Below are 22,243 nucleotides of genomic sequence, written 5' to 3'. Positions count from 1 at the left end.
AAAGTGTAAAAAACAGAGAAGTGAGGGATGTTGTGGTAACGTACACTCTAAAAAATTTGCTGTAATTTTGCAGCTGGTTGCCAGTAACTTACTGTAGAAGATAAAGTCAAAAAAATGTTTCATGTTCATTTAACTTTGACCAAAATGTTGCTAGTAAATAACATAAATGTAAAATCTACAGTAAGTTACTGGCAGCTAGTTGCCAGTAATACCCATTAATACTGCAATTTCTACAGACATTTTTTACAGTGTATGTAATGAGGAAGTTGCAGAAAAAGCTGAGATCATGTGTGATGTTCAGAATCATCCTGTTAAATAAAAAAAAAAACTGGTGTCTGGTCAGCAATTTTAAATGTGTTAGATCGATCAGCTGTTGCTGCTTAACACGGAATAATAATTGTGTTTAGACAAAAGAAAACAGTAACTAGTTACAAGGTCAGCTTTATCAAAGAGTTTGTTACATCCAATTAGACCTCATTAGTCAGGAAACCGAAACCAAGGAGAATTTGCAGAAAGAAATGGCAATGGAGAGCACAAAAGCAGTGGAAGTGGAGCTGGAGGAGATCGCCACGGCTGAAGAGAAAGAGGAAAAAGAAAGTCGGGAGACAAAAGGTGAAGTTTTATATAAAAAATGTTAATGTGTTGAAGGTATGTTAATGATAAATTGTAAATAAGTTGTCATAATCTGTGGTAAAGTATACAGAACTGGAAGTCCTTTCCTCTGAATTTGGGTGTCAGTCTGCATTCAATAAGAGAAACGGCATTATTGTTTTCTTTACACTGAAAAAACGAACTTTTTGGTGTAGTAATATTTATTAGATTAACTCTCATAATTTCTACATAATAATATTAACATTTATTGAGAACTAGATTTTCCTAAGTAAAATGATGATAAATACACAATTAATTCATGTAAAAAATGAACTGTGTGGGAATAGTAAGTCTTATTAGATATTTTCTTGTATTATTTAAGTAAAATTTACTTACATTTATTTGCACATGTTGTAAGGAATACCCACAATTCTTTGCGCCTGAATATTTTTATTTTTTAAGCTTTATCACAGAATAAGAACTTCAGGTGATCAGTGTTTCTTTACATGAACCCTGTTCAGAACATGGTATTGTAATTCTCTCCACAGTGCTGATAATGCATGTCAGAAACACAGTTTGTATGCGTTTCTGTTCTGAATCAAGTTTATTCAATGACTGACTTGTTGTCAGTCATGAATTTTGCGTTATAATGCCATTTATAACACTAAAAATAACTAGGTCCATAGGAATATGTTAAAGAAAATAACAAACAGAAAATACGATTTATTTAATATTATTAGGACAGTAATGCTTCAATTTTCAAAAAAACCATCATAGACTATACCTAAACGATTCAAATAAATCTAACTTCTAAATAAAATAATTAAGTAACATTTAATTAATTATTTAACATATGTTTTATCATGCAATTTTGAGTAAATTTTATTTGATTTTAGTAGGTAAGTTTTACTTATAAAAAAGCTGTAAATTTTACTTAAAAAAGTTCGTGTAAATTGTTACGAGGATTTTTTAAAGTAAATTTTACAAGTTGTTTTTTTCAGTGTAGTTAGTCTTATTTTTTGTCTTCTTGTATCTAAACTTTTATTGATCTTTTCTAAATTTGCAGAGGTTGAAGGGAATGTATACTCTGCTCTGAGTCACCCCTCTGATCATGTATATGGTGAACCTGCTCCAGCTCGTACCTATTCAGTCAATGAAGGTAATAACAAACAAGCTTTTAAAGCTAATTACAGGCTAATATATATATATATATATATATATATATATATATATATATATATATATATATATATATATATATATATATTTAGCATTACATTATTTATTTATAATATTGCAATAAACTATTAAATAGTCTCGTGGAAAAATAATACTAATACATAGGATCTGTCCATCAGAGATGATTTATTTACTTGTACAAGGACTCAACACATAACGACAGTGAAACGATATGTGAAGAAGTGAAGAATCTCAAATCCTTTCTTCATTATATACTGACATTGAGTTTGTACCACCCCCCCCCCATGCTATTCGATCAAAACAACTCCTTATTAGGTGTAGTTTAGACACTTCTGGGTGGTTATATTTACTCTACTTGTATCCAGGCAGACGATACATATGTTTTTTAAGCACATCATCACACAAACAAAAACCACACTTGCACCTTGCCATACTTCCTATCCCGAGCTCTATCGAGCTAGACTTCCTGTCCTAGACTTCACCCCACGCAGATTAAAATGTCATGACTGACATAAATCATACAATGAAGAATACAAAAATAATATAAATGCATAAAGAATAAATTTCCATTACAATAGTAACACTATTAAATAGTAACCCACTGCACCCATTTCCTGTCTAATGGTGAAGATTTGTATTATTTTAATTTATTTTAATAATTTTTTATTCTAGCATAATATTCTAGCTGTATTTTTGATGTGGTCATATTGACCCCAAAATTGGAACAAATCTGAAATGTGGATGCGTTTGCTATGAAAAACAGATGATTTGCATTTACATGATAATAATATCTACATACTGATTTTGAATACGTTCAGAAGAATATATAGGGGAAATAGGTGTTACTTCACCCCAAACATAGTCAATATGAAAAGATTATAAATTTAAAAAACACAATTATAATACAATATGAGTTGTTTAAATTGTTTAAAGATGAAAAAATGTTTTGTTTTTTTTAAGTTTACATTATAAGCCAGAGTGTGTATGAATTAATGCTGAATTGAAAACAAATCACATAATTCACATTAAAGGTCATTACATGTGACAATACAGCTGCATTTTAGTCTAAAACAGGACAAGCGAAAATAAAGGTCAGAAAGAGGAACAAAAACAGAAAAAATTAAGCATATTGATGCAGCGGTCAGTGAGAAACTATTTCTTCAGAAACATATTTTGGAATAGAAATATAGTTAAAACACTGTAAATTTTAATATCTGTCATTACTTAAAAATTAAGTCTATTTTACTCACTATCACTAATTACTAGTTTTAATTAAGTAGCATTTAATTTTTCAGTGAATAAAACAGCCTACTTCTTTTTTTTAGTTTTGCTAACTTAAGTAAACTGTAAAAAAGGATTTGTTGGCTCAGTCAAGTCATCTGACTAAACAACTCCATAAACTCAAAAACAGCACTGCCATCTTCACTTATTACAAACCAATTTGACTTTATTTCATATATGCACAAAAGCTCTTATGGAGAATTACCAGAAGTTCAGATTTAGTGCATATTTGTTTGATGTCACCACATGTTGATTAGTATGTTTAAGTTGGGCTCTTGACCTTCAACTTTTATTAACACACTTTCTCAGCAGTTGCAGAAGTGTTTAATTCACACAATTTAATGTACACTCTTGATAAAACCGATCAGCTGAAGTTTAGTCTGTAAATCAACCTTATTAAAAAAATTTTTTTTTAAAAGATGATGATTGTTTTATTAAAGCAATGAAAAACTGATGTGAACAGATAGGACACAACGACTAGAATATTGCACTGACGCACTTAGACATTAACATTCATCCTACAAACCTCAACAATGATGACATTCAACAAAATGATTCACATAAATAGATTAATGGCAATGCATGCTGGGAGGCATAAATTAGTTTTTACCATTTTGGCGCCCAGCATGCATTGCTGCATGAAGCTTATTTATTTGATTGTCACCATTGCTGAGATTCTCATGCGGATTATTCCCTATTTTTTGTTTGTTTTTGTTAATGCTTAAAAAACTTAAAAGTGCAATTATACTTTAACTTAAATCTTTCAATGCAAGATAACTCGACTCAAGTTGAATCAACAAATATGTGTAACTTTGTAAACTAAGTCTAGAGTTCTTAAGTAAAATATTAAAGTAAGTTTACTAAACTTACCTAAACTCTTGTGTAAGAGTAAACATTTGTTAATACAACATGTATTTCTATTTTACTCTGTATTTTCAAGGCAATCGGTTTGCATGCTTTTTTAAGTAAGCGTATTGGATTTTCCCTTGTAAGTCACACATTTGTAATATGCCTGGCCATCGTATGCAAACTAAAATCAGGTAAGAAGCTTTATTTAATCCTCTTTTAGAACAACACGATCACTGGGTATCTTTTATTTTGTTCTCGGGTGACATTGAGGTTTTTTTATGTTTATAAGACACTTCAATGTCACACAGAGCGGATATCGTGTTACGGATTCTTGTCGGTCTACATTACGTTACTATAGCGACGGAGCGAGGTTGGGTCAACTTGGGTGAACGACGCGCGTTCATGTGCGCATTCGCAGAACACAGAGCTGTAGTCTTGAAAGAGCTGCAGCAAAAAAGCTCCTATATTATTGCTTGGCCCTGTTTGTATTTAAATACAAGTTAGAACAAGGCAAGACGATGTATGTTAAACTGTGCAATTTCGGAAAGTCCAAAGGCTACGCGCTCTCGTCTGAATCGAAGCAGCAGCCGGATTCAGGTGAAGAATGTTGTGATTGCGCATCTTTCGACTTCCGTATAAAGTCTAGACTGGAGTGTCGTCGTAACGTCAATATATAAATACGTTTTTCTTTGCTCATATTTCTTTTAGATATTGAACGGAAGGTTCGTGTTTACCGCATCATTTCAGTGGTGCTTTTTACCATCTGCCTCCTGTTGATGATTGTTGTCTTCGTACTCTTTGTAAAGGGTAAGTATCTTTTTATTTACATATAAAAAACATGGTAAAACATCCTGTATTCATTATATGTTTATCGATATAAACGACAAAAATCTGTCTGTATGTCTATCCACAACTCATTATAAAGAGGTGGGTTTAGTGACGCTAAAATTAAATTAACTTATATTAAGTTTCAAACCCCAATGGGGTCCCCAGAAAACGTCAGAAAAATAGGACAAAACAAACAATTGTAGGCTATCGTCTAAAATTTGTATTTAAAAGTAAAGTAAAACATTATTACTGTTTCATTTTTAAGATAAACAAATACAATTTAATGAGTACCAAGTACATATGTAAAGTTTTAGCTCAAAATACCAGATAATTTATTATAGCATAATAAAATTGCCACTTTATAGGTGTGAGCAAAAATGTGCCGTTTTTGGTTGTGTCCTTTTAAATGCAAATGAGCCGATCTCTTCCCTAAATGGCAGTGCCATGGTTGGATGGTGCAGATTAAGGGGCAGTATTATCCCCTTCTGACATCACAAGGGGAGCCAAATTTAAAGGTGCTCTTAGCGAATTCACACGTTTTAGACCATAAAACATATTTTGTTACATACAGCAAACATCTTCTCACTATCTGCTTGCTGCCTGTCCGGTGATCAAACTGTTAAAAACGTGATCTCTGTAGACAGCCTAGGCTTCGCTAACTGCAATAAAAACAAATTGGCCAAACCTACCATCAGAAACGATAACAAAGTGTTCCAGCCAATAAACGACAAGAAGGATTTGGGGGTGGGGTTGGGCGCGTTCATGAAAGCACGGAAGGGAGGGGGACGGGGAGGAGTTAGCTACGCTCCATTTGTTTGAAAACAGTTCAAACATCAACAAAAAGTAACGTCACACAGATTCGCTTAGAGCGCCTTTAAATTAGCTATTTTTTCCACATGCTTGCAGAGAATGGTTTACCAAAGATAAGTTACTGGGTTGTTATTTTCAAATTGTCTAGGTTGATAGAAGCACTGGGCACCCAATTGTAGAACTTAAACAGATTGTCATGATATGTCCCCTTTAATACATAAATAGATAGATAAATAGAAATAGATGAATACATAGATATAGATGGATATTAGGAAGTGGATCCATCACAAAAGGTTAATCATATTTGGTTGTCCTTGTGGTTTCCCGGACAGGGTTTAGATTAATCCAGGACTAGGCCTTAGTTATATTATGACATTTAAGTCGCTTTTACAAACAAACCTTACAAAAAACAATACTGGTGGCAACCTTGAGAGAAAACAATGGCACAAATATATGTCGAGATATGTCAGTACAAGGTGTATTTAAATTAAGGCTGATCAAATATGCATTTTAGTCTGGGACTAAGGTAAGGCTGTCCGAGAAACCACCCCATAAAGTTTGAAAACCCCTGGTCTAACAACGCTCACTTCCATTTGGATACATGTTAGTCTGTTTCAGTACTTGCATACCTTTTTGATCAAGCGTGCCGCACAAGCCCTGAAAAGTGCAGACAAAACATCTCGATCACCCTCCCAGTGACTGGTCCCAGTATAGGTCATAAACTCCGCCTCCCCCATGTTATTCAGTGGGACTTGAGACCAATGAAACAATTTAATTACACTTCAATTTTCTTTTTTCCGAAGCTGGTTTCTGTCATTTACTGTAGTTTTTATCATGCTGATGTGTTTTTAGTTAGTTATTTAATGGTATAAAAATGGTGGTGTCACGTCATGATTGACAGCTGTGATACGCGCATTTTGCGAGGGCGGGCTCCTTGATTTCGCAGCTTTACTTCCTGCTCAAGACCCAAGATGTCAGCGCCGTATCAGGACACTGGCGGCTTCACTTTTCACCAATGGAAGAGAGCGAACGGGTGTCGTCCATCTTTTTTTACAGCCTATGGTTTTGATATACACTAAAATCAAAATACTTTGTAAAAGTTCCTATTATTATAGTTTTACATTATTAACAATGTTAGTATTAAACTGTGCAGCTAAACCTTTTGAAGTTTCTGGAGGTTTTGGAATTTTGAAGGGGGTCACCGGTTTGACAAAATTCTGTTGAATTATGTTATAGTGATTGGGAAGCAGTCATGTCAGATTGTAGAACCAAAAGAAATGCCAGCGCCAGAAGAATGCAACCTGAAGAAATGCCAAGAAATGTACCAACTGCAGACTTCGTGAGTTTATTGACAGACACACATTATAAAATGCATAAGCTTTGTTGTAGGTGTATGTGTGTATATTGTCTCTAAATTGCCCACCAAATGTTTTTGCTCACAGCGTGCATGCACCATGACTGTGGAAGGGGCTGGCTGCAGTTTGAGAACTCTTGTTATTTCTTGTCCAAAACCCGCCTGAGTTGGCATGAGAGTAGGGAGGAGTGCCAGAAGAGGGGAGGAGATCTTGCCATCATTACTAAAGAAAGTTTGCAGGTCCGAAAAACAGAGTGGTTTTCATAAAAAAAACATATAGCTGTGTTTAGTTCCAAGAGGTCACACTAAACACCAACGATGCCTAAAGAAGACATTTAGTCCTGAAAATATTTTTATTTTTTGTACATATTTCCTGTATTTTGTGTATGCATCTTATATATAATCTATATGTGTAATCTTTATCTTTCCTCAACCTTTTATCTCTGCAGAGATATCTGAGTGAAAAGGGCAATGTGCGCTACTGGATTGGGCTCAATCAAGTGGGGACAAATCAATGGATATGGAACAACAACACTGTATTGACAGTGAGGTGGGTATTGGTATATTTATGGCCTGTGATAATGAGTATATGAATAAAAAAAGAATATGAGTAAGACAGTAAGTATATGTATATGCTATTTTATTTTATGCATAAGAATTAATCACATAGTCAGAAAAAATACAATTATGAGAATTTTTAACCAGGTCATTCTACTTCTCTTGTATGGACAGATATTGGGGTAACAAACTTTTGGATGGTAATTGTGCTCTCCTGGCTGCAAATGAACAACCTGAACGAAGCTGGCACCAATATGCCTGCAACATGTACTTACACTACATCTGTCAGAAAACAAGAGCTTAAGATCTGCTCAAATACACCAGCTATCAAAATCACATACATATACATCAGTAACATCATTTAGCTACATATCAGGATGTCAGAACTCCTAATCAAAATCACAGCAATCAATACAGCATTTTTTTCAAGGCTTTTTTTCTAACTTACAATGTGCATTACAAAGTATACCTTTACACAGCAGAGAAAGGTGTTTAGTATTATCCAGTTTATTTGTCAGTATAGACCCTTTTACAGCTCATGTGATCAAATAGCCTGCACGTGCATTTCGGCCACGGAAGTGGTGTTGTTCCCCAGTGGTTCTTATGTGGTAGCAACTCGGAAAGTTTATTAAAAAGGTTTCCCAGCGTCAAAATGTCTGGTTGGTTGCCCTAATATAATATTCAAATATACGTATATGTATCTGGCAACTTAATTTTTTCGCCATCTGCTAACGTCTTCTATCCACTCCACTATAGTACACGGATCTGGTTGCTCTGTTGAAAAAGTTGATAAAGTCAACTTTTTAAAATAACTTTCTCTGTCTGTGTTGCTTCACTGCTGATTCTTGCCACACTTCCGTTGCCAAACTGCGCGCGCATACGCTGCCACGTCATCGTTGTGTACAAACAGTAAAAGGGTCTATTGGAATTGGACACAATTTAACTATACCAATCACATACAGAGCCTTTTTTGCACAAGCATAAATGTTGTACTAATGTATCTAATTTTAAAATGCTCATTTTGTATTGCTTAAATAAACTTCTACACTGATATTTAACAAAACCGATCTCACAGTTCAGTGTTGTCTACTAAATATATATAATCTATATATTTAAATACTGTAAAACACTAAAATAATTCAGAATAAGTTAACTGGAGCACATATCTGGGGAACGTGATCATCTACACATTACTACTTAACCTGTTTCAGACATTCTTAATATCTGTGCAATCCACATTTTCTTCCTTTTCACTTTCTATACTCTGGCGAATAAGCTGCCAGCATTTATTTGGCTTCCTTCTGGGCATGTGCTTGATTTCCTCAACAGAATTTGTTTGCGATGGATCATTTTCCTCTTTTTTTCCCGATTCATCATCCCTGGAAAATGCATTGATATAGCGCCTCAACTTTTGTACCAATGGGTCATTGCGATCCTCCACCCTGGAATCACGAGATGAACATCAGACATGAATGAAACTCACTTTTGCTAAGATGAAACTAAGATCTGTGGATCCTTACCGGAGGTACCAGCGTTCACCAAGCCCATAAGAAAGACCGCAGACGCCCAACCTTGGCCAAAGACACAGTGGAAACCTTCTTTCCAGCATCAAAGTAGTGGCCACTACCTAGGAACAGAGATGCACATGTCTCCAAAAGCTCCACGTTTTTCCACAATTACCGTGCGACAGCACTACTCACCTGGACCCGCCAGAGTTCATCACGTTCCTGGGTGACCCTCCATTGCGTGTCACTCATCATGGCGATGAGGAGATTGAACAGGAGGATGTAGGAGACCACGCTGAAGCAGACATGGAGACAGTGCACGACTGGATGGGTGTAGATAGTGTGGTCCACTGGCAGATCAATCAATCCAATACTTAATTCAAACTGAGAAAATAAGCTGATGGGGAAAGAGCGGTATGCTGGTATAGCGTCAGGGCTTTGAGTCATGTATACCATCCACAAGGCTGAGCGAGGACAAGAAAGTTGTGTAAGAACAAGCCATATGAATATTTAGGTTAAAAATACACATTTTAATATCTGGTATTGTAACTGACCCGAAGAGAATCCAATGAGAAATATGAGGGACAACCACATGAACTTTGTCAAGTCTCCAAATATCGTCTACAAAACAAAACAAAACATTGTTAAGTTATGATTGCAGTTGAATACGAATAAGTCTGTTCTTGTTTATCACCCTACCTTCTGAATCACAATGACGTAAGGCCCCAACATTTCAAAACCTCTGGCAAAGTACATCACGTTGGACCAACCGAGAACCAGAGACCAGGCCATCACCACAGCCTCTCCGTCCAATCCACTCACCCTCTGAACACACAGAATCACAACCAGGCATGCATAGCAAACCCTGGCAGAAAACAGAGATACGGTACAACAATTAATGCATGCAAGTCAAACTCATGTTGTGTCGTATAGGAGCAGATGATGGAGTATATAGCATGGTACGGTTTGATTCCTATAGAATACATGGGCTAATAAAACCCATAACAAATTCAGGTCATTTCGAGTCATGTTATGCTAACAACAGGGTAAACTCACAGAGTGACATGGAAAGGTCCTCCAAGAGCGCTTTGGCCAAAGTAGCGTTTGGCCCCCACTCTCAAAATACTGGGAATCTGAAAACAATACAATATGAGTTTTTATATGCTGAATTATTGCTTTGGCTCAATCATTTATTTTAAAAAACTGAAAGATTATGCTGACCTCTAACAGCAGAATTATGATGGCCCCTATGACGCTGGAAATCTCTCCAATTAAACGTGTGTGATCTGCATGCGTTTGATAATTCTCCTAAATACAAACAAACACACGTTGGGATTCACTTGCAGGACAGTCTTTGATATTTATGTTATATTGTAAATACACATGGATATTGTGATCTCTCCATGAAGGTCTTTTGCATCTTTATGGTTTTGTCATTGTCTGCCAGTGTGTAATTCTCAGGAAGATCCTTAAGGGGGCGGTATATGCAACACACAGTAAATATACTAATGTACACCAGGTACACCAGCATCAAAAACCTAGAAAAAGATCACAGCATGTCAAAAATACTGCTGGAGCTAAATACACCCTGCATGACTTTCTTACTTAGTATTTTTGTCTTGTTTTCAGTAAAAAAATATCTAAAAATTCTTAAATCAAGATGCATTTTCTTGATGAGCAAAATGACCTAGGAAAATAAATCTAGTTTTTAGACAAAAAATACATAAAATTTAAGCGAATTAGTGCTTAAAACAAGCAAAACGTGTTTATGTAAAAAGTAAACTAATTAAAAAAAAAATCTTATTCCATTGGTGGATTTTTTTGCTTGTTTTCAGCACTAATTCACATAAAGTTTAGATTTTTGGTCTAAAAACTAGACTTATTTTCCTAGGTCATTTTGCCCATCAAGAAAATACATCTTATTTAGATATTTTTCCTGAAAACAAGACAAAAATACTATGTCATTTTTTGCAGTGCATTTCTATGGACACCATATGCTAGTTATACGATGGCTGATCTAAAATCTACAAATGCTGAATGTATGGAAAAACTTGAGACCATTAAGAAAAACGGGAAAGAAATTTTAAAGGACAAGTTCGGAATTTTAAACTTAAAGGCCTGTTTTCAGATTGTTTAAGAGGAAATAGAAAGGTTTTGACTGAAATTTGGACATATTATGCTGTCTCGAGAATTTTCGGGTGTTTCCTGTATCACCTCCCACCTCTACAATGGGTCTATAGGTGCACTGGAACAATCCGTCCTAAAATGCATTAAACTTTCATTTTCAAAGACGTGAAACTCACCGAGTGGTCAGGGGTGTTCACTGATATGCTCACACAAAAATCGCTGCAAAAGACGCATTTTAACAGGTTTTATCGTAGTTTTTGTCCAACTCCATTGACTGTCAGAAAACTGTGCTGTGAGGTACGGTATTACTCTGCGCCGGGAGCTTTGTTTCTATTCTTGCAATTGGCAAAGGCGGATTATCGCCACCAACTGGGCTGGAGTGTCTATTATTCAATCTCTCAACGGAAGAATGTACGAATGTGAGGCGTTTGGAAAAATAGGTCCGCAAGTTTACAACGAATGCTAAAACACCTGTTGGAAAGCATCTTTTGCAGCGATTTTTGTGTGAGCATATCAGTGAACACCCCTGACCACTCGGTGAGTTTCACGTCTTTGTAAACGAAAGTTTAATGCATTTTAGGAAGGATTGTTTCAGTACACAGACCCATTGTAGAGGTGGGAGGTGATACAATAAACAACCGAAAATTCTCGGGACAGCATCATATGTCCAAATTTCAGTCAAAACCGCTCTATTTCATCATGAACAATTTGAAAACAGGGCTTTAAGTGTAAAATACCAAACTTGTCCTTTAATATTAATTTAAACCTGGGTGTCTAATTAAAAAAACAAAAAAACAATTATAAATACTGTCATATGATGTTTGTATAGTGATAGTACGGCACCTGAAGTAATGTTTCCCGTAAATATTCCACTTCAGCCTAACAAGCTGTTGTACTGGAGTCAACTCGAGAATCTTCCGAGCCTAAGACAAAAAAACAATAGCGTACCATAATAAGATGATTGTAAAACAACACAAAACAGCTAAAGTTACTTTGGTTTAAGCTGAAAGAATTCATGTCTACAAATGCTTTGGGTTTTGGGGTGGGATATGTCCTATGCACATGTACACACCTCTTTTTTCTGACTGCTGACAATAATCTCAAGTACAGAAAGGTTGTCGCCTCTGGAGTCAATCTCAGTGAGGTCATAAAGGTTGGAGGACAGCGGCCCCAGACTCCACTGAATAACCCGTCTGCGGTTGACCAAGTGCTGGAAAGCCTGCATAGCATTTAGGCAGCAATATAAAAAACAGATCTTTCAGTTCCTTCTGTTACTTTGTAATCCTAAAACAGTAAAGATAGATTTTGCTTTGTTTATTGATGAGGTGAATGAAAACTCACCACAAGGTTGCCCTCTTTAGCAGCGAGTTTGAATGGTGTGTGTCCCCTGTAGTTGGGAATCATGTCTAGAGGAACAGCGTGGTCCATTTCCGCATCTCGCATCATAAGCATATCAAAAATCTGACACGCTGTTGTTTTATTGGGCTGCAACACTAACAAATGCAGGGCGGTATTACCTGTTCATGAGAGAAAGAAAGCGAGGATGTTTATATTGGTGAATAAATAATTAGGCAAATAATTTATACGGTTATATTTCTTACCCAAGGAATCCTGTGCCCGAATATTAGCACCAGCCTTTATTAGCATTGAGATTATTTCTTCATTTCCCACACAACTAGCAAATGCCAGGATATGTTCACCTACAGCCACACGAAAAAATTTTATTAGGCTATGTGAAAACCCAGATTAATTTCTTGTGATTTACAGTTTTCTACATAATAATAAATCATCCTACATAATGTTATAAACATTCTGCGATAATCTTGATGTCTTAAATATTTAATGAGTAAGGTCATGTCAAAGATTGATATCAATGATTAATTGTTATTAGATTATAAGACTTTACAGGCAGGGTCACATATTATAATAATATAATCTCACTGATTCTTGTGCATATTTTAGTAACTTAATGATAATAAAGCTCACCAAAATACAGAAGCCCTCCTCTTCTTTTGCGAAAGTACATGCCTGTGACCCTTGGTGCTGTAACGTCAGCTCCTCTAGATATCAACTCTCGGACTAAGTTGACATTTTGATTCACTGCAGCAATGTGAAGTGCAGTCAAACCTGTCGATCAGAGCATTTTCACTTCAAAAAGATATTCTTGTACAAATTACATATTTTTGTATTAATTTGTGTTTATGTGTGTGACCTTGGAAAAGTTCAGATGTCATTGGCTCATTAATGAGCTCTGGTGCACCGTCCATTAATGCCACTGCAGCTTCAAAATTATCATTCATCATAGCAACATGCAGAGCCGTCTCTCCCAGCTCACCTGGAAGGCACACAAGTGTCAGATCCACATAACACTGCTTTTGTCACTGAAATAACTACAAAATACTGTGATTTACCTCTCTCAAAGATATTTGTTGTTGAACAGTCAAGAAGCTTCTTAATGCATGCAGCATTATTTTCCTTAGTGGCGGAAAACAGGGGAATGTCATTTTCTCTGAAGGACACAAAAAGACATTATCAACATCTCTACAACATCATGTGGGAACCATCAGACAGCAAATATCTAAAACTTCTCTACAACTTTTTAAAAATTATTTCCTATTACAAAATAAAAATACTTTTTTATTGGTTTAATTTACATTTAGAGCTTGGAAATTTCCCTTTGAATTTTTTTCTTTTAGTAAAATTACATTGCAAAGGTGTCCAAAGTTTAAAGCAGAAATGGAAGCTTACTAAACATTTAAGACTTTTTACAGCCTTGCAAGCACTTTCCTTCTTAAAATGCAAATATACAGTTTACATTTATTATCGACTGAATAGTAGTTTGTATAACATTGATCAGTAAATTACTAACACAGGAGTCCCATTGAAAGGTTGTTTCTTACATAATTTTGAACAAAGAAACATATATATGTCAAACCTCTTGGTCTGCATGAGAAAGGTCTCGTCTAACATTTCGTTCCATCCTTTCCTGTGCTGAAGGCGGAATTTAAGTTGACTCCACCAATGGTTTATCTCCCCTGCAGCCGTTCTGGAGATGGCTGGTGTCATTGTCTCTGGAGGAGTGTCTGACCAAAAAGACTGACAAGAAAAACATTTACATTCTTTAAATTAGGAAACCACAGAAACAAGCTTTTGTATGTAAATTAAAATGTGTATCACCATCAAAAGACCAAAAAAAAAGAACCTAACAGAATACTCAATAGACAATATGAACATAATCAGGAAATAAATTACTTAAATAATACTCAATTTAATATCTAAACTTAAAAAATACCTACCTTAAAATTTGTCTGAAAATGTTATTTCAATAGCTATATTAGTAAATGATGTATAACATATTTGTTTGACTTTTCCAGTGAACAACAGTGTCTGACATCAGTATTTATACATCTAGCTGATCCTGGGATAGAGGGAGGAGACGTCATACAGGTGGCAAGAGGGAAAATAAGGAGATCTAAAGAGGTTTGGGGCCAGACAGAATGACTGGGAATGGAATTGCACTGAAAACCCTAATAAGTTGACTGAACTCATTTATTTGAGTAAAGTTGTTGTCTTAATTCAATTAAATAATGGGTCTCCCAAAAACATATATATTTCAGTTCACCTCACTTGGTGGCTACATAGACTGAACTTAAATTGTTAAGTTCACCAAACTTGGAGCTTGTACAGTGCACGTAACAATTAAGTTCACTTGGTGTTTAAGGGGACCCTTCTGAAATGTAGGAGACAAGCTCATGCAGTTCTTTGCAGGAACTAAAATCTAAAATGTGACGCAAAAATCAACAGTTTGATTTCAGCCATTAATTTATGATTTCAATCGCCATGATCTTACTCAAGGTTATATTTTCACAGAATGTCATTTACATGATGTAGGATGATTTTATGTAACAGTAGCCTAAATCTAAAAAAATTGGAAAGGGTCACAAACGTTCTGTTGAACAAACTGAAAATGTGATTTTTATTTATACTTTAATTTCATGAATTTTACTAATCATTCTAAATATTAGGATACATGAACACGATTTGTACTTAGTTAAACATGTTTATCATAATACCTCCATGGAGTTTAGAGATTGATCCGTGGTCCATATTTTTGTGTCCTCATCCAACATCGTAAAACTGCGTATAGCTGCAAATTGCAACCTAACGTAAACGAAACAAAACCATACCTGTCAACAATTTTAAAACCCAATGTCAGATAAAGTACATCTGTCCAAAATCAGCTGACGAGTACCAGGATGTTTTAGATGATTCAAAACAATGTTTGCATGCTGGATTGTTTACCTGTAATGTACAGTTTCTGTCAGGCCCTCCGTCTGGTCACTGTCCGATCTATCCTCTGCACCTAACGCGGGTCATTTAATTCCCTCTGACAAAACCAAATGTCTTTCTTAGTGCAAAACTCACTTTTAAATAATGTGGCAACGGACTGGTCAGACAGATACCACCACACCAGGTCAACCCATAACCGGTTTTTCCACTCCAGGGGTCATGCTTTTTTAATTTTCTTATTTGTAACAGGACAGACCACTTGTGCTCTTGCAAAAGAAACGTGGTCTTTGTTGTTTTTGCACGCAAGTTATTTTGTTCCAAACATACCGGATAAAACTGAATTCACAGATTTCATTAACAAAATGTTTTGCATAAAACAAGAAAAATGATTTAATTAAAAAGAAATAAAATTGTTTTATTACAACAACAAACAACTATTTTAAGCATAAACATTCACGTATTTGTCTGAAATCATGACACGAAATGCTTTGCTTTTGAAGTAATTACATCTTAATAGTATAAAATTGTTAAGCAAGACAAAAACTAAGTAAAAATATGATTTGCGGTGTATAGTAACGTTAGGCCTATTTTTTCGACACGGTAAATGTTTTCATTTGTTTAGCGACATTATGTAATAATAATATCAAAGTTTAGAGGCTTTTTACAGTAATATATAGTCATTATAGCCTACATTGTGGTCAACCACCATAGGACTAAACAACAAGTGATAATTGTATGTTTACACCACAACGAACAAATACCTTGTTTAGTCATATGAGAAGGGGCGTAAATGACACCTGATATATTTGAATGTACACGTTAGCAAGATTTGGATATTTAGCCTAACCATGAAACGGTGAGTTTCATATAAAAATACACAAGCGGTGCTGCGCAAACCGATCGACATCACGTGACATCAAGTACCGCGAGAATTGTTATTTCGATTTGCTCTCGCGGTATTTTGATGTCATACACCAAACGATCTACGCAGCGGCGCGTGAACTAAAACACACCTATAGATACGCGAATGCTTGCCTTCTTGACTATACGTTTTAATGTCACATGAATAATAACAGTTGGTCAACAATACTGTGTGATGCTATTATTAGCTTAGACTACACGTTACAAGTAATGGATGTTTTTTCTCAGGATGACTTAGTCGTGTTGTTGTGCAATAAAAACACATCTTTCTATGTTATTATAGAGCTTTACTGAATATCACTTAGAGCATATGGTTTAACTGTTAAACCTCTTGAGAGTTAATAGTTTTTTTTAAAGATGAAAAGAATTGATTATTTAGCCTAACTAAATGATGTTTATTTGATAATGTATAAAAGGTTTGTGTGAGGGAATAGAAAATATAGTTTGTACAGTTTAAAAGTCATTATGTCTATGTCTATATAGAAATACGTGTATATGTGTGTGTGTGTTGGTTTTGCATAAAAATGTAAAAAATTAGTGAATTCAGAATATCCAATACCAATATGTGAACTAAATTGTATTTTAATGTCATAGAAATCATTTATAATGAACTGTGCAAGTTTTCTGCCTTATATTGTGTGGAACCTGTAGTGACAGCTATGCATAGTTTTCTGTTGGCTACAGTATAATGTATATATGTGTGTAATGTATATGTTTTACATATAATTTAACTGATGTATTATTTCAACAATTCTCATTAGTGTCTGGATCCTGTATGCATTGCCCCTATCAGATCACAATCTCATACTAAGAACATGCCCAGTTCTGCGTAAAGCTGACGCATACTGATTTATGTCTAACTCTGCTGCTGTCAGCACGTGGGAGATGGAGATGAAAATGAGACAATACACATAACATTATATAATTTGGTCTTAAAAGCAGAGTTTGTCTTATAAAAATGATTATTAAACTAAACATGGTTTATATAACAGACTGGAGGCATATTTAAACAAAATCATATATATTTTACAAATTTGGACAATGGTGGAATCGTGGTAATGAACAACTGTACAATGAAACAAATCGAAATATACAACCACTTGATCATACACTCTTTCGAACTGTGCATGGATATTCTACACGCAGAAATCCACATGCCAAACATACTATACACTTAAAGGCTGTCACACAAACACACACACTCAAAATATACATACATACATACATCACGCACTCCCGTATCAATCAATAATAATCACATTTACGGCAAAATCTACCATACAATGTTCATATGTTACAATGTGACTTTATGCTACATTATTCAAGGGGTGAGATAATCATGTACTTTGGGACAAGATCAGGACTGGTGATAGGAAATGTCTTCAGGATCAGCACACAGAAGCACATAATGATTTAAACCTTGTGCTTTTGTATGTTAATGTGATGATCACTGAGACCAATGAGATCATGTCAGGTAACTCTAAAAACTATACTGTGGCCATATTGTAAAACAAAAACTTTCCTCACTTTCCACACCTACCATATAATAAGTGTACATCAGTCTACATGCCACAAGTTTTTAGCTGCAGGTGCAAAAAATGAGACTGACTGTACTGCAAGAAAACATTCTTTTAATTATTAATTATTTTAAATATTTAAACATCCTTAAAACAAGATTAATTTATTTGTCAAACAAAATCTCATGAAAAAAAGTTTTTAAAGATACTATTAAGCTCGGAGTACTAATAAATCAAATGATTGCTATTTAATTTTTTTAATACCAGCTTGAGGTTAAAACTTAAAACAACAATAAAATACTTTCCTAGAAGGCAGTGGTTCTGAAACTGGGTGGCGTGACCAGGGCATTATGGCATTTTATGAAATAATACAGCATCAGCAAAATTACCAACAGTTTACTGTTTAATTTGTTATATATTGTTTATTTAAAAGTCTTTTTATGACAGTTTCATGTCGTGACTTTCCATGGGAGGGGGCTAAGGGAGGGGGCGCACGCTGAAAATTTTGAGAATCACTACCATAAGGGAACCAAAAATACAGTTTTCTTTAATTATGTCTTATTTTACGGATGTTTGAATATTTGTATTAGACAAAAAGACAAATTAAATACAAAGTTAGATTTTTTTGCAGTGTGTACAGTTAATAACACAACATCTAGTGCCATTGACCAAAAGTGCCAACAAAGACAATAACTGTCCATTCAAAGTCTCTGATTGTCTTTGCAATTGATTGTAAAAGCAGTTTCCTTCTTTGTGTATTTAAGGCGCAAGTTCATACTGAATGCCATAATAAGCAATGAACCAAAAAGTGAGAGGTAGTGCAACAATAAAGGAGGAAATCGGAGTAGGAATATGGAAGACGGCAGTTTGGGAAGGAAGGGTGGGACAGTTAAGTGAATAAGTATTAATCGTCTTCATCAAAGCTTCTCTTTCGGTCTCTCTCTTTCATTCTCGTCCAGTGTTGTTGTGGGCTGACACAGGCTGTGGGTTATACGACCCCCAGCATGCACTGCTGTGTTAACACAAAGTGGGAAGCCCTAGACCTCCACATGTCCCTGAGTAAGATGTGTCCTGAGCTGTTTAGCTGCGTTTACGATCTTCCGCTGATGACCAATTAAATTTACACCTACAGCCTGTACATCCCTAAAAACAACATAAAAACATTGGTTTAGACAGTTGTTTTGAAACATTCATTAGTTTTTTTTCAAATAGCAAAACTTACTCCATTGTGAGCATGCTCACTCTTTCCAAACTGTGAAACTGTGCTCTTTCAAAAGCATCCTTATATCGATCCATCTTTAAAGCTGTCAGCCAATCACTGACTGTTACAACTGATGAGAGGTCTGTAGGGGTGGGGCTTAGCAGTGGCTGGGTGGGACTAAAAATGAGAAAAATATAACACAAGATTATTATGCTTATATACAAAGGCGAGAAATTTACATGCATTTGATATCTATAGTGCATTCAATGTATACTTTGTTATTTGTATACATGTTCCATGCATTGAACGCACAGCCTTTGCAATGCCCTAATACTAACGGAAATACTAAAACACCACAGGGGTTTTTCCGGACAGGGCTTATCCTAGTCCCAGACTGAAATGCATGTCTGAGCAGCCTTAATTTAAAAACATCTTTCATATCACAACATATATCAGTGCCATTGTTTTGTCTCAAGATGCACAACAGTATTGTATTTTGTAAGATATGTTTGTCAAAACTACTTAAATGTCCATAGTTTTAACTTACCGGATATGGTCAGCCTTCAGGGAAGCGGGGTGTCGTATGAGGCGGTCAAGAGACGACAGAAGAGAATCAAAGCCTGGTCGGTCCTGTCTGTCAGCCTGCCAGCACTGAAGCATGAGTGCATGAAGAGCAGGCGGACAACAGGTCGGAGCAGGCAAGCGGTACTGATCTACAACTGCCTTCATTACCTACAGAGACAGAAAGAACGACAGATACAGTAAATAGAAATAGAATGGACAATTGTATGAGGCACAGAAAAACATCAATGTCTACATGCACATATGATAGTCCAGTAGCTCCCTCTAGTGAACTGCATAGTGTTATATGCCATTATAAAGTGCATGGGATTAAATCCTCACCTCTTGGTTGCTCATGTCCCAGTACGGACGTTCTCCATATGACATGACCTCCCACATGAGTATGCCAAAGCTCCAGACGTCACTTGCTGAACTGAACTTACGGTGCTGGAAAGCTTCAGGGGCTGTCCACCGTACAGGGATCTTACTACCCTGACAGAGACAGACAGAGAGAATCATTAGATAATATACAACACAAATGAAACAAAGCTGTAAATGGTAATAATAATAATAATGGGTTAGGTAGAAAATTTAGGATGGGAAAAAATGGATCACAGTGCACATTATCATAAAGGGAAAGAATATATTTTTGGAATTTTCTGGAAAGTTCCCATAACACACCAGCGATGCAGTGTAGGTGGGCATGTTGCGGTCCAGCCCCCTCATTAAACGTGACAGGCCGAAGTCAGACACCTTACACACCAGGTTCGAATTCACAAGAATGTTCCTCGCTGCGAGATCACGATGAACAAAATTCCTCTCTGAAAGATAACGCATTCCAGCTCCAACGCCTCTCAGCATGCCTACCAGCTGTAGCACACTAAACTGATCCTCATTCTCCTTTAAAAATACAAATAGTTTTAGTTTGACTTCATGAAATACATTGAGAGATGGAAGAGGGAGATTAAGCAAATGTAAAAGGCATCGAAAAAACAGATTTTGATGGAGCCGTACCCTCAGAAAGGCATCAAGTGGGCCGTTCTCCATAAACTCTGTGATAATACGTTCAGGTGGTGTGCGGGTTATCACACCCTCCAGCTTCAGTACATTGGGGTGGTCAAACTGGCCAAGGACTCCTGCCTCGCTGAGAAACACATTCTTCTCTCGGTCTGTCACTCCCCAGCGTAAAGTTTTAACTGCAACCAATACCTCTCTACGACCCAGGGGTCTGTACCGCCCACGGGACACCTCACCAAACTGAGCTAGAAGGAAAAATGTATACTTTGTTTATCTAAGATAATTTAAAAAACCAAAATATATATGAAGAGTTCAGATGCAAAACCCTCTAAGTGTGTTTTCTTTGTAAATTAGCATTTATTATGTTTAGGTTCAGCAATTGTACTTTAATGGCAATGAAAAGGTTATAAGTCAGTAACTGAAATGCCTTATTTTCACAAATGTCATTTTGGTCATTTCAAAATTGTCTGTCTTTCAGTGCAAAACCCTCTAAGTAGATGCAAAAATCTTCACTACTAAAAAAGTCTCCAGTCACTCTTTACTGGAATAAAAGTAAAAAGCCCTAAAATTCGGTCAATATCCTAATATATTCAGTAAACCAGCTTAAACCGTGTAAAAATGTTTGCATGTTGACATACACTCAACTAAAGGATTATTATTAACACCATACTAATACTGTGTTTGACGCCCTTTCGCCTTCAGAACTGCCTTAATTCTATGTGGCATTGATTCAACAAGGTGCTGAAAGCATTCTTTAGAAAAACATATTGATAGGATAGCATATTGCAGTTGATGGAGATTTCTGGGATGCACATCCAGGGCACGAAGCACCCGTTCCACCACATCCCAAAGATGCTCTATTGGGTTGAGATCTGGTGACTGTGGGGGCCATTTTAGTACAGTGAACTCATTCTCATGTTCAAAAGACCAATTTGAAATGATCTGAGCTTTGTGACATGCTGCATTATCCTGCTGAAAGTAGCTATCAGAGCATGGGTACATGGTGGTCATAAAGGGGTGGACATGGTCAGAAACAATGCTCAGGTAGGCCGTGGCATTTAAACGAAGCCCAATTTGCACTAAGGGGCCTAAAGTGTGCCAAGAAAATATCCCCCACACCATTACACCACCACCACCAGCCTGCACATTGGTAACAAGGCATGATGGAGTCATGTTCTCATTCTGTTTACGCCGAATTCTGACTCTGCCATCTAAATGTCTCAACAGAAATCGAGACTCATCAGACCAGGCAACATTTTTCCAGTCTTCAACTGTTGTAGTCTCTTTTTCCTATTTGTAGTGGAGATAAGTGGTACCGGGGTGGGTCTTCTGCTGTTGTAGCCCATCTGCATCAAGGTTGTGCGTGTTGTGGCTTCACAAATGCTTTGCTGCATACCTCGGTTGTAACGAGTGGTTATTTCAGTCAAAGTTGCTCTTCTATCAGCTTGAATCAGTCTGCTCATTCTCCTCTGACCTCTAGCATCAACAAGGCATTTTCGCCCACAGGACTGCCGCATACTGGATGTTTTTCCCTTTTCACACCAGTCTTTGTAAACCCTAGAAATGGTTGTGCGTGAAAATCCCAATAACTGAGCAGATTGTGAAATACTTAGACCGGCCCGTCTGGCACCAA

The 22,243-nt window shown here is 36.2% G+C and overlaps 3 protein-coding genes across 6 annotated transcripts in view; 1 reads left to right on the top strand and 2 right to left on the bottom strand.

Annotated features, from left to right (window-relative positions):
• The first annotated feature begins 323 nt into the window (after nucleotides 1-323).
• On the top strand, nucleotides 324-8,534 carry LOC129448310 (CD209 antigen-like protein D). Of its 2 annotated transcripts, XM_073872020.1 has the most exons (7): nucleotides 324-612; nucleotides 1,658-1,750; nucleotides 4,630-4,728; nucleotides 6,796-6,901; nucleotides 7,006-7,153; nucleotides 7,363-7,463; nucleotides 7,646-8,534. In XM_073872020.1, the coding sequence occupies exons 1-7, from the start codon at nucleotides 519-521 to the stop codon at nucleotides 7,773-7,775; spliced, it is 771 nt and encodes a 256-aa protein (XP_073728121.1). In that variant the 5' UTR covers nucleotides 324-518; the 3' UTR covers nucleotides 7,776-8,534. The 2 variants fall into 2 exon arrangements, with proteins under 2 accessions (XP_073728121.1, XP_073728122.1); XM_073872021.1 differs by lacking the exons at nucleotides 324-612; nucleotides 1,658-1,750 and adding an exon at nucleotides 4,294-4,518.
• Nucleotides 8,132-15,676, bottom strand: trpv6 (transient receptor potential cation channel, subfamily V, member 6). The gene is made up of 18 exons (XM_073872023.1): nucleotides 15,406-15,676; nucleotides 15,177-15,264; nucleotides 14,039-14,199; nucleotides 13,515-13,612; nucleotides 13,316-13,438; nucleotides 13,090-13,230; nucleotides 12,705-12,803; nucleotides 12,445-12,620; nucleotides 12,176-12,322; nucleotides 11,947-12,026; nucleotides 10,380-10,514; nucleotides 10,198-10,285; nucleotides 10,033-10,109; nucleotides 9,676-9,841; nucleotides 9,531-9,597; nucleotides 9,172-9,440; nucleotides 8,992-9,098; nucleotides 8,132-8,913 (listed from the first exon to the last, which is right to left on the bottom strand). The coding sequence occupies exons 2-18, from the start codon at nucleotides 15,231-15,233 to the stop codon at nucleotides 8,679-8,681; spliced, it is 2,226 nt and encodes a 741-aa protein (XP_073728124.1). The 5' UTR covers nucleotides 15,234-15,264; nucleotides 15,406-15,676; the 3' UTR covers nucleotides 8,132-8,678.
• Nucleotides 15,677-17,318: 1,642 nt separating this feature from the next.
• ephb6 (eph receptor B6) overlaps nucleotides 17,319-22,243 on the bottom strand; it is a 43,621-nt gene continuing 38,696 nt past the window's right edge. For all 3 annotated transcript variants that reach the window (XM_055209814.2, XM_055209812.2, XM_073872017.1), the window contains 6 exons: nucleotides 20,608-20,855; nucleotides 20,275-20,493; nucleotides 19,936-20,085; nucleotides 19,580-19,764; nucleotides 19,054-19,209; nucleotides 17,319-18,974 (listed from right to left, as the gene is read on the bottom strand). In XM_055209814.2, the coding sequence (XP_055065789.2) occupies nucleotides 18,869-18,974; nucleotides 19,054-19,209; nucleotides 19,580-19,764; nucleotides 19,936-20,085; nucleotides 20,275-20,493; nucleotides 20,608-20,855 (1,064 nt within the window). In that variant the 3' untranslated portion in view covers nucleotides 17,319-18,868. The remainder of the gene's footprint in view (nucleotides 18,975-19,053; nucleotides 19,210-19,579; nucleotides 19,765-19,935; nucleotides 20,086-20,274; nucleotides 20,494-20,607; nucleotides 20,856-22,243) is intronic.

The sequence above is a fragment of the Misgurnus anguillicaudatus genome, chromosome 10 (assembly GCF_027580225.2).
Source record: "Misgurnus anguillicaudatus chromosome 10, ASM2758022v2, whole genome shotgun sequence".
Classification (NCBI taxonomy): domain Eukaryota; kingdom Metazoa; phylum Chordata; class Actinopteri; order Cypriniformes; family Cobitidae; genus Misgurnus; species Misgurnus anguillicaudatus.
The sequence above is the reverse complement of the archived record's forward strand: the minus strand, read 5'-3'. Positions and strand labels throughout refer to the sequence as shown.

Bases quoted from the DNA above. Each gene is read 5' to 3' on its own strand.
- LOC129448310 (XM_073872020.1), top strand. From the start codon at position 519: ATGGCAATGGAGAGCACAAAAGCAGTGGAAGTGGAGCTGGAGGAGATC. The intron at 613-1,657 runs GTGAAGTTTTAT...CTAAATTTGCAG, and splicing joins AGAAAGTCGGGAGACAAAAG to AGGTTGAAGGGAATGTATAC. The intron at 7,464-7,645 runs GTGGGTATTGGT...TTGTATGGACAG, and splicing joins AACACTGTATTGACAGTGAG to ATATTGGGGTAACAAACTTT.
- trpv6 (XM_073872023.1), bottom strand. From the start codon at position 15,233: ATGTTGGATGAGGACACAAAAATATGGACCACGGATCAATCTCTAAAC. The intron at 12,804-13,089 runs GTGAGCTTTATT...GTGTGGCTGTAG, and splicing joins AGGAGGGCTTCTGTATTTTG to GTGAACATATCCTGGCATTT. The intron at 9,842-10,032 runs GTGAGTTTACCC...GTTTTCTGCCAG, and splicing joins GGACCTTTCCATGTCACTCT to GGTTTGCTATGCATGCCTGG.